This window comes from Capra hircus, chromosome 28 (genome assembly GCF_001704415.2).
Source record: "Capra hircus breed San Clemente chromosome 28, ASM170441v1, whole genome shotgun sequence".
NCBI lineage: Eukaryota > Metazoa > Chordata > Mammalia > Artiodactyla > Bovidae > Capra > Capra hircus.
In genome coordinates, this window is record NC_030835.1 from 847239 (window position 1) to 858971 (window position 11733).

Here is an 11733-nt window from a genome sequence, read left to right on the forward strand (position 1 = left end):
TGATGGCTTCAGCTGCATTTGGGTCTTGTGATTTTGCGCTGTGTGATAAAGGATTAAATGAGGGCACCAAAACCCTGAAACTGGTAAAACTATTACTAGCAAGGGGCTGGTTAATTTACTGTACTTCAGCAGAAAGAAACTTTGGTGAAGTTCATGTTCCTCCGATCTAAGGGGCGCATCGGAATGTGCTCCCATCTCTTACACTAAAGGGAGGAAGCTTGGAAAGAGGAGGCAAAGGCCTGTGGGAGCACGGCACCCAGGCTTAGGGCACCAGGGTTAAGAGCAGCTTCTGAAACCCCTTCCCAGTGGTAATATCAGCTGCCACTAATCATGCCAGGTTCGAGGCGGGGCACTCGGCGTGCGTCATTTCTTAGCTCTAACACGTCTGCGGGTTAGGTGTCACTGTGCCCGTTTCTGGAGGATGACGTTGAGACTTACACGATCTGGAGGGCACAGTTTGGAGTGTTGAGGATCTTGAGGTGCTTGACGTTGGCTTTGGCGACATGGCTCTCAAAGAATCGGCAAGGGCATCTGTAGCTCAGGCTGACTGGTTTGGCTGGAAAGGGCAATGAGAACAAGGCAGCTTGTTATTTCCCTGCTGGGCCTTGGGGACACGAGGGTGACTGAGTCTGCAGCCGAGGGATCAGGTGGTGGTTTGCTGGGGAGCGATGGGAGGAGTCACGGGTGCCCGTGGCGGAGACCTTCACCTTGGGCCACACAGGGAGCTCTGAGTGGGCTTGGGCTCAGCTCCGACAAGGCGAGACGCCAGAAGGACCTGAGGAAGCCAGACCCTAGGAGGGTAGGGAAGCTCACATGGGAAGCCTCCTGCTCCTGCTTCTCAAGATAAAGGGCATGCATTACAGGAGAGGACTGCTTCAGTCCAAGGCACTGAAGTTCCCAATGATTCTTTGCAAAATCAACTCCTCCAGGGCCTACTGAGAAAGACTTCCCCATTCAAGGAAAAGCAAGAGGGAAGAAGGAGCTCTAGGCTTGCTCCCTCCTCCTCCTCCCCGAGAAGCCACTGCATCGTTCCTGGGAATGCTGCCCTCCCCCACCTGCAGTCCTCTCTCCTCACTTTTACCTTAAGCTCAGGCAAACCACAAAAGAGTTCCCAACTGGCTTCCTCCCTGGGAATCCCCAGAGGGCAGGCAAGGGCCCACCTTCTCCCCTGCACTCCCAGGGCTTCAGCACAAGGATGCTCCAGCCTCCTGGGTTGGATTCCATCTTTGTTTGCCAATCCGCCAATTTGCAAAATGCCATAATTGACACTCATTAGTGTAAATTAGCAAAGGGCTCCTGCAGAACCCACAGCTCACCCTGTAAGTCTAGAATTGCCAGCCCGGGGGCAGGGGTGGGGGGTGGCGTGGGTGCGGGTGGCAGGCAGGGCTGGGGGGAGTGAGCCCGAGGATGTTTGTGTGTGTCTGCGTGCACATATTCTGCAGATTTTCCCCAAGCCCTACTTAATACCCCAGATTATTTGCACTTGTGGATCCTTTCATCAGGGATTAAATGTATGTCTGAGAATATTTAGTCCAGAGATTTTTTTTTTTTAAAGTTTGCCTGTTTACAGAGCTCCCAGAAGCCTCCTGGTGGTTCTGAAGTTCCATGCTTTGGGGCAAGAGAGCTGGGGAAGCTTATGAGCAAGGGACTTTTTGTTTTTTTTCTTCTAAAGGCTGAATTTAGTTGAGAGAGGCCATGGCCACCAAATCAAGGGGTAAGCAGACCACCTGGCCCCTCCCAAGATCAAACTCGACTCCCTGAAAACCAGGAAGAAGAAAGCCTGGTTTCCAGGCACTCAGTGACTGTGGCCCTAGGGAGCCCGGAGCAGCCTTCAGGTTCACACCTGGGCTGACTCCAGAAAGGCACTGCTGGGGCCGGGCTTTTAGCAACTGCACCAGGTCCCTGCACAAGTCTTCTGTAACCAGAGCACCTGGGAAAGTGGCCCGGAGCTGGGGGCTGGGCTGCCTGAGTAAAAGAAGAGCCAAAGTCCCCCCACTGAGTGTCCTGTGACCGGGTCCCAACCAAGCAGAACCAGGCCATGGGTCCCAGTGGTGAGGCAGGACTGGTCCCAGTCCCAGAGCATCAAGCTGGAAGGTGCACAGCGTGACGGCTGCCGGGGCGATGCTGTGGATGGTGCGGGCTGCTCCTCGCCCCTGTCCCCCAGACGCGGCTTGGACTCCATTAACCAAGCAGTGAGATCAGGCCAGAAATCAGAGCCCATTCTGAGCTCAAAACACAAGCTTTCTCTTTTCTCCTCTCCCCTCTCCACCCCCCTGGGATTATCCATTTCCTTCAAAGGCAATTTTTCATTCTTGCTCCCAGGACCCAGTTGCCTGCCTATCAAGTGGAGACTTTCAACGGGTTTTTTAAAGTGACAGAGCCCCAAGTCTTCTCACCAAGAGAGCTAGGTGCTGTGTCCACCTGGCGACCTTCCTGCCAGCTTCTTACCAACATTACTAACTTTTCCAACTGTTTTGCATATGTACAGGCAAGAGGCCTGACTGCCTCAGATGTTACCCAGGCAGGAGTGGGGTAAACTTGGCTTCTGGTGAAGCTGGCATCTGGTGAACTGGGTTCTGCTCCACAGCAATCCTTCCACACTAATGCAGAGACAGGAGCCCCTGAGTCAGCCCCTCCAACCAGGCCTGGGAAGGGGGCCCAGCCTGGCTTTAACCCCTAGAAGCCCAGGGCATCCAGGGACCCAGCTTTGTGGTTGAGGTCAGCCAGTGGAATGAGGGTAGAAGCCAGAGTCGGAGCCTAAACATGGGGACTCAGCGTAAGCACCCGGCCTCTCGGTGGTCACCAAGGGCCTCCCGATCTAGGCATGCAAGGAGGGCATGACCATCCTGACCTGGCCACTCAGCTGCCAAGAGGGCAACTCAGATGGACAAGCAACCAACACTTCCCAGAGTTAGAAGGAGCCTGTGAATGAGGCCTCCACTCCTTCCGTGTTCCCCAGGGTCAGCTGAGCCCAGAACTCCAAGACCTGGGTCCCTGCATTCCAGTCATTTCTGCAGTTCCCTAGGGGAGGTGGCAGCCAGAGGAAACACCATTTCCTCCTCCAACAGCTGGATGGTAACACCTCCACTTTCGCCAAACCACTCAATTGTTAACACCCTCAAACCAGAGCGTTCCCCGTGACCTGGGGCCAGGACTGTGTAAAGAAAAGGCTAGGTTACTTTTTCACCTTACAGAAAAACAAACAAACAAAATAAAACAATCTAACTTCCCTTTGGGAGCAGTCCCACTGTAGCTTTAACCAGCAACTTGCTACACTTTTAAGGAACACTTCCCAGGTGGTCAGTCACCAGCAATGGAGAAGGCAGCCTGTGGTCTTCTGTGGGAACCCAACTGACTGCTCCAGGGTCTGAGCCCCCAAACTGACCTCAGCTGCAGGGAGATCTCAGTGTTCTTCAACCCTCTCTGCAGGACTGGTTAGAAACTTCACAGCCAAGAACTCCCAGCAGGGCCTGACCAGGCTGACTTGGTTTTGTTTTGTGTGTTCAGAGGCAATGGTTTATTTTGGTTTGCAGCAGTGGTGTCCTGTAACAGGACAGTGAGTTTTCTCTTGAGCCTCAAAAGGGAAAAAACGCTCTCTCTCTCTCAGAGTGAAATGGGACACCACCTTTCCCCGTGGCCTAAGGCGCTGGCGATTGAATTTTGCAGCAGCGCTCAGCTCACTTCGAGGTAGAGAGCTCAGCCGGCTGGTGACAAAGCCGCCTGTCTGCAGGTGTGCTTAGGGGACTGGGTAGGAGCATGCATGACCCGAATGGCGCCTGGGTCTCTCTTGGGTGACCCCAGGAAGAGGCAGGGAAGGCACTGGCTGGGTGCGCGTCCAGCTTCGCCGCGTGTCTGCGGACCGCACTACGGGTATGGAAGCGCAGCCAGGCGTTTGGCTCAAACTCGACAGCTGCTCGGAACGAGACGCCCGCGGAGCCCCTCTTAGGTGGGTGCAGAAAGAGGGTAGGCCTCGCGTGAATAGGACACCTCGCAGCTTACAGGATCGCATCGCCACCACAAACAAGTCGCGGTGCCAGACAGCGCTTGGCAAAGCGCTCTCTCCAACACGACCCGCAGATCGCATGTCCAGTGCGATGCGATGCGGGGCCTCGGAGCCCATTCGCCTCCGGAAACTCAGCTGCGCTCGGGAAGGCGCTAATCTGGGAGGTGGGTGGTCAAGGGCCAGGGACCCGCGGCTCCCGGTCAGCTCCACACCTCTGCGCCCTTGCTCGCCGACTCCGAAAGCGCCCAGGGCGCGCTCGCACCCAACTATCCTGCGCGAACTCGCTGTGCAGCCCGCCCGAGGTCGGGCGGCTGCTCCCGGGTCCCGGAACCCAGCCCTGTCGCGGAGAGCGAAGCCTCGGAGCGGGGGGCGCTTGGGGCACGGGGGGACTTCGAACGCCGTACGCCGAGGGAGTGCGCCCTGCGAGGTGGGCTGCCTCAACCTCCGGGGTGCAAAGCGGCGCGGGCTGGGCTCGCTCGGGACAGCTCGGGCTGGGGCGTCAGAGCCGGGGCCCCTCCCCGAGCCCGGAGCCCGGCGCCTGCCCACGCCTCGGTCGCGGGGCGCACTCACCGTCGCTGAGGCACAGCGCAGTCAGCACGAGGGCCAGCACGACGCAGACCTTGGCATCCATGGCACTGGCCGGCGGCGGGCGGACGGAGGCCGGACGCGGCGGGGAGGCGGCGGCGGAGAGTGAAAGTGCGGCAGCGGGAGGCGCGCGCCCGGCGCTTTAGAGGCGAGAGCGGGGCGGGGCGGGCGCGCGGCGAGGGGCGGGCCTGGAGCTGAGTCCCGGCGGCGGCAGGGGGCTTGGACCGGAGTCCCCTCCCAGCCGGCCGCTCCCCCTGTCCCCTCCCTTCCCACCCCTGCCCCAGCGCTGGATGCTCCTGGGACTGCGGAGAGCTCCAGTTTTTGACCTCTCGGTTGCGCTGGGTCCTGCTTTGGAAATCTGACCTGCACGGAGGAAGCCAGTGCCCAGGAAGGGTTGGAGACAGGGCTGGTAACTGTTCCCAGTATGCAGATGGAGAGATTGAGTCCCAGAGGCTAGAACTGAATGAGAACCGAGGGAAAACAAACGGGTCGGTCCTAGAGGTAAGGGCCAGCTAGGCCAGCGGCGGCCTGAGTAGGCTAATAGCGTCCTATCTGGGGAGTGTAGGACCTGGCAGTGACCGCCGGCCTCGGCTTGCTGCGCTGCGGCCGGGTAAACTGGAACCGCGGGAACCAAACTGGTCTTTGCATCAGAGCTTCTCTTATTCCAAGCCGAAGCTGTCGCTTATGTCTTAGCCGGGTCTCAGGTTCCTAAAGTATGAAGTTGACGCTTTAAAATAGAATACTGTGTCAAAAGGAAGCAATGCCAGTTCGCCCCAGAGGCTTTTAGTAACCATGCATTTATTCAGCCCTTTGCGAAATGGGTTAGTTTCCACCCTGCGAAGGGGAACTGTGGGAATTGACTTGAGACCACCGCGAAGTGCTCAGCATTCAGTCTGATACATAGTCAGTACTCAAGAAATGTAATCTAGAAATAACTGTTCACACTTCAGTATTTTCTCCCTCTTCCCATCGGATGTTCTTACCACCTGAAACAATGAGAGAACTCTCCTCTCCTCCCCACATCCAGGACGGTGCTCCTGGGGTTGTTCTTTCTGGTTTAGAGACTATACCAATAGGGTCGTCCCTCGGCGGTGTCCAGCCCCGCAGCAGGCTGCTGCGCCCCAACGTGGACACATGAGAAGGTCCCGAAGTGGACAGGGGTCCAAGCAGGCGGTCTGCAAGGCGCGGGGGTGAGAAAAGCGCCCTTTTGATCCTCTCTAGTGATCACACGCCTCCCCGGCCAGCTCTTTCCCTTGTAACCTGACAGCGGAGTGGACTCTGTCCCGGCGTCCATCCAAGGGGCGCTTGCTCGGTGGGGACAAGTCTCTGGAGCCCCGAATCTCGGGCCTTGGGGGAGTGGGCGGGGCCTGCCGGCCCTGGGCTCAATTGCTCAGACTGGGGGCCAAGGGAAGGAGAAATCAGCAAGACACAGCGAGAGCTCCAGGAGTCCCGTCGTGGGGATGGGTGTCTTTTGTTTTGTTTTTTCCAAACTACTGTCGCGCCCAGTTTGATGCCCCGTGAATCCGTGTTCATTCATTCGTTCACTCGCTCCCGGACGAGCTCACTTCTGGGTACTGGGCGTTGAGCCAGGACTCTCACTGATTTTGGCCTCTGCCCTTAAAGAATTACCGGTCCAATGGATAATACAGTCCTCGGGCAACCCCCGGCCGGCCATCGCCTCCTCTCGGGAAAGCTGGAGCGGATACTCTCCAAGTTCCCGAGCCCAGCCGACTGCGGACAAGCCAGAGCGCAGCGGCCGAGCTCGGGCGCCCTCTGGTGACGATGACTCTCGTTTCCCCTCTACCCCTGCCCCACGCCCCTGGTGCCCGAGTGGACCCGGCCCCAGATCCCTGAGCAGACTGCGGAAGCTACAAGGCTCAGTCTTAATCGGGCGGCGGGGGCCTAGGGGCCCATCATGGAACCTAGAGCCCGGCGGGAGATGCGCGGGTAGAGTTTTACCTGCAACACCGGCCAAAGCCAATGTAAAAACCTCTTGCTTGTTTCCTTTTTGTCACAAAATCGATAGCTGCTCCCAGAGTTTAAGGGAGTCACTGGGAGGGATCCGCGTGGACTGGTGGGAAACTAGGGCCTTCTGCTTGGCCGCTTCCCGCTATCCCAGAACAGGCATCAGTGTGGACAGACGTCACTGACCCTTCACTTCCTCTGTTAATTCAGTACAGTTCTTCCTGAGCACCTATGTTCCAGACACGAATAAGTGTTTGAAATATGTTAGTAAAGCAAGCACAAACAAAGGAAACAACCCAAACCCCTGCCCTCCTGGAGCTTACGTCCTGGGAGGTGGGGGGAAGAAAATGGGCGCTTCAGCTAAGTACCTGCGCCCATTATCTATAGAAAATCATCAAGGGAAAGAGTGAACCAGGAGGAAGGGGAGTGATTAGACTTTTAAGTAGGGAAGCCAAGGGTCTGTAAAACGTCCAGTTTGTAAGCTGGCAAGCTATTTAAATTTAAACCTCTGTGCAAGCCAACACTCTGGGACCAGGGACGTCAGACTGTCTGCCCTTTTAGCCTGGGCTCTGTGCTTTGTCCCAGGGAAGCCTCCCAAAGTCAAGGCAGCAGGGCACACCGCCCTTTCTCTGTCCTTTGCTTATGACGCCATCTCTGCATAAAAGGCTCCGCCTTCTTTCTCTGCTGGGAAACTCGGTTTCCTATCAAGGCCCAAAGCAATGCCGCCTTCCCTGTGAGACCTCACGCACACTCAGCACTCAGAGCTCAGCTCCTCAAGGACACCCCAGTCAAGAGGAGTTCAAGGTTAGAAGAGCCAGGGGTCTGGCTGCTGAGTTAACAGACAGATATATCTCCAAGGCTATGGGCTCTGGACCCCTGGTGGGTCTAGAGCCTCCCTGTGGCTCTCTGCCCAGCCGGGGCTGTTCATACCTTCAGAATTCAGTGGCAGGGTTTTGGGGGGACGACCTTAGCACAGGGTTGAAGGTTGGCACCCAATCATTGTTTCCCAGTGTGAAACCATCAAGGTGACTTTAGGTAGTACTCTGAAACATTATTTTAAAAACCATGGATTTATATATTTATTTTTAAAGTGATAAGAAAAAAGTATGACTAGCACCTTAAAGCAGGCATTTCAGATACTGCTCAAGACATTTCATTTTAAAATATATGATTTAAGTTTAAAAAATAGATTTAAACTAGCAAAGCAGTCAGTGGTATAGGTGATTAGGGAAAGAGCAAAACATCACTGATACAAAAAGATCTGAAGTTTGAAAATAAATAAAGAACATTTTAAAATTACTTGATACTCCCACCCTTTTAAAAAACAAACTGTTTGGTCTGAAAGTGGTAAAACCGAATTATGCAAGGGAGATATGGCGTCTTCACTCTTGCCATCCAGACGAGGCCAGAAGTGCCCACCCAGGAGTGCTCACTCAGGTTGGCAATCTATGAGATTCCAAACTCTGGCCCTGGAGACTCATAGCCCTCCCACTTCAGCCATGAGTCTCCCTCCACACCTCTGAGTGTGGGCCTGAGGGACTCAACCAGGGGACGACTGCGTGTGCTGCACAACCCCCCCTTCCATCATTGACATCTAGGGTTCACCAGGATGTGTCCCACTCTGCGAACCAGCAGACCAAGGAAGAAAGACAAAGCTTCAGAGCCTGTGGTCATCTGTGGAATGGGTATATGCGCCCTCCCGTTGGCTTTGGGATTTGCTAGGTGTGAAAGAGAGCACTCGGCACAGAGAAGGCCTCAGGAGGTATTTACACAGGACTTCAGTTTGCTTTCTCTGAATCTGTTACATTTGGTTCTTACAAAGACGACGCCTGCAGAAAAAACCCTAATACCTCGGTTCTGTAGACAGGAGGCTGAAGTTCCGAGCAGTTCAAGGCCTTGGCCAACCTGGCAGAGCTGGACAAAGAAAAGGCACGACTCCCTGGACCCATGATCTCTGGATTCTGAAACATCAGCGTGTGTGGGGATGGAGGTCACTGTCATGACAGGTGTCTAGGGAAGCCTCTTGTAGCCCTATACCCAAAGCCCACACTCAGAACCTGTCAGGCTGACTCTGTCTTCCTTGATTGGACCCTAAATTGGCTTCAGGAGCCAGTTGCAGAAGCCCCAGTCCATCCCAGAGGGAAGGAGCCAGGGAGGCTGAGGCAGGGCTCCTGCATGGGGTCTCTCTCAGTGCTGGGTCCTGGCAGGCTTTGGGACCCACATGCAAGCGGGGCTCACCCTAGGTGAAGGTGCGCCTCCTGCAAGTCAGATCTCCTGTGGGAGGCCCTGGACCCGAAGACTCTCCCTCGATGAACACTCCTAAGGCAGGGGTGGTATTTTCTGGGACATCTTCATGCCCCCAGCCCACACACGCCAACACAACTCTGCCTGCAGCCATTGCCCAGATCAGTGGAGTCAAGCCCAGATTTGCTCTGCTGATCCTAATGTTTCCGCTCTTCTTCCTGTGTCCAGGGGTAGCCTCTGGGCAGACAGGGCTCAGCATCCGGAGCTCCATGAAGTTTCTGGGACTGGAGTATCCCCCAACCTCTACCATAAACCCCTGGATGGTAGGAAGTGTGAGCCCTGGGGGATAAACAATGCTTACACAGGAGTTCCTCAACCTCACATCTCCCTATAAGGCAGGTTCAGTGTTAACCTCTATTCCCAAGATTTGGGAACTAAGATCACATAGCTACTCTTTGGCAAAGCCAGGATTCAAATCAACTCTGCCTGGCTCTAGAGGGGCTGTTCTTGGTGAAGGATTGAAGGGTGGGTTTGTCACATAAAATATAGGACACCCCATTAAATTTGCATTTCAGATAAATGTCTCTTTTTTTAATATAAATATGTTCCAAATATTGCATGGGACATGCTTCCACTAAAAAGAATTATTCCTTGTTCATCTGAAATTCAAGTTTAACTAGGTGCGCAAGAGTTTTATTTGTTGAGTCTGGTAACCTGGCTCCAGAGTCTACACTCTTCTCAGCACCATGAAGCCCCTCTTGGTGGGCTCCCTGCCTGGGAATTGAGGACATGTGGGCAGAGGGTGGGACGAGTATTGGGAAGGCAAGTTCTGAAATCATCCACTTTCTCAGTGAAGGGATTTCTTGAATTTTATTACAACAGAGTTTTATTATGCTGGAAAGTGGTGCATTAAAGCAATATGGGAATGATCTTTTCTGTTTTCCCTTCTGCTGTGAATAGTTTAATGACATGCTAACCCCAAGCCTGACCTTCCAGAAGTTGTCCTGGTCGTGCCTCAGGCCTCTTCTCTCCAGCGTCCCCAGTCCTCCTCTTCCTCTGGTCTGGGAAGAAGTACGGGAAGCAGAGTCACTGACACCCTTTCTGTGTTTCAGACGCCCTGAGCTGTGTATGGGGGAGGAGGAGGAGCCACCATCCCAGGAATGAGCCTCACACGGGCGGCGTCCTAGCCAGAGGGGTTTGCAGATGAAGAAAGAGGTCAAGAGCTGCTGCGGTTCATGGAGGAGGAGCTGGGCCTACTGCCCACACAGCTGAGCCCCTAGTCAGAGAAGCCAGGATACCAGACCCCCCGGCCCTCCCCGTTCAGAGGAGGGGCTTGAACATCTTTCTCCACCTTACATCCCCGTGGCCAGAGTCTGAAGTCCTTCTTCACAGATGTGCTGGACAAGACCGCACATGGAGGCTGCCCAGAGAGCCTTTCAAGGCTGAGTGCGAAGGCAGGCTGCACTGCAAGCCAGGGTCGGGGGATACAAGTGGGAGATGGGCTTGGGTGGGGAGACTTGCCAGCACCTCCAAGGTATGCAACACCCACCCCACTGCTCAGAAACAGACTGAGATTAAACAAATGGATCATTAAGAGATTTTTGCTGTTGTTTGGGAATAATTTATCAATTAAACTTTGTAAATTAGGGATGGCGGTGTTGTCTTTAGACAAGCGAGACCCAAGATCTTGACTGGGAATTGGGTCTCATCCATGACACTCACTGGCTTCCAGCTTCCAGCAGCCTTTCTCTCCTTAGGTTCCAGGGATGAAGTTCCTACATTTGCAGCCAAGTTGACTGATCCCTGGTGCACCTTTTGTCTCTGTGGAGTACCCAAGTTTTGCCTCATAGCCCTAGGCTTGCCACCAAGAGGTGCCAGTCTTCCTTCATAAATCTGCAATCCAGCCTGCCATCCATTGATCCATCCATCCATCCCTCCATACACCCACTCATCCACTCATCTGTTCATCATCCACCCGCCAATGCATCCACCCATTTTGCCCCTCATCCATCTATCCATCCATCCATTCATCTGCTCAAGCAGCCATCCACCCATCAACCCATCCTTCTGGCTCTTCCCTTCGACCACTCCCCACCAGTTCTCTCCAGGTACTACTCTAGCCCTGAGATGCCTATTGCACCAAGAAAAGAAAGATGCACCTCCTGCTTTCTGGGCCATGAGGGAAGAAGAATCAAGCATCAAAGGCCGGAAACCCAGAGGTCACCCAGTAAGCCCTCACCTCGAAACAGATCAAAACCTTTGCTCTCTCCTCATCAAAAGGGTAACCTCTGAAAGGCAGGGAGGGCTTCCTGGCTTCCCACCCAGGCAGGAGCTAAGGAGGGACAGCATCTGAGTATTCTTCACCCTTATTGCCCATCTCATGATTTTCTTCCATAAATCACGAAAAAAACAAAAAGCAAAGAAACAAACCTTGATTTCTCTGTTTACTCCTTTGCATTTAATGAGCAGTTGTTAACATGACTGAAACCATCTGACGATTTTTGCCAAATGGAAAAATCTCCCTTCAGGGGCAATAAAACAAATATTCAGGATAGAGAGAGGCAGTCATAAAAGGCATTACCCGGTTGTAAACAGAGGCGGGTGGTGGTGATGTATTACCCCTGCTTCGGCAGCTTTCAACAAAGTTCTGAGATTCCAGGAGGGGCTCTGACCCGAGGCAATATTTACTTCTGCGGCTTCTTCCTCAGGTCAGTGTGGGTATAATTCTGTCTACCAGTTGACTGCAGTTGAGATTTTTGAGCAGGAAGCTCCAACCCTGAGCATTCATAACTCAGTAGGATTCAGTCACACCCCCCCAGAACACGCCAAGAAAAGCCCATTGTACTGTCCTGGCCAGGTGGGGTGGGGGTCTTTGCACACCCTGGATGGAAGTGCAGAGCCAGATGGCTTTAGTGTGTGCCTGGCCCCATAGCACC

At 54.2% G+C, this 11733-nt stretch overlaps 1 protein-coding gene and 1 long non-coding RNA gene across 4 annotated transcripts in view; one reads left to right on the forward strand and one right to left on the reverse strand.

Annotated features, from left to right (window-relative positions):
- The window catches only part of CXCL12 (C-X-C motif chemokine ligand 12), a 27855-nt gene extending 23119 nt beyond the window's left edge, over positions 1-4736 (reverse strand). The window contains exons 1-2 of one of the 3 annotated variants that reach the window (XM_018042299.1): positions 4574-4735; positions 439-556 (exon numbers count right to left, since the gene is read on the reverse strand). In XM_018042299.1, the coding sequence (XP_017897788.1) occupies positions 439-556; positions 4574-4634 (179 nt within the window). In that variant the 5' untranslated portion in view covers positions 4635-4735. Of the gene's footprint in view, positions 1-438; positions 557-4573 lie in introns of all 3 variants that reach the window. The other 2 variants (XM_018042300.1, XM_018042298.1) reach the window with 2 other exon arrangements.
- LOC108634142 lies at positions 3605-10395 on the forward strand. The gene is made up of 2 exons (XR_001917394.1): positions 3605-3946; positions 9910-10395. It is a non-coding gene; the product is annotated as an uncharacterized LOC108634142 (long non-coding RNA).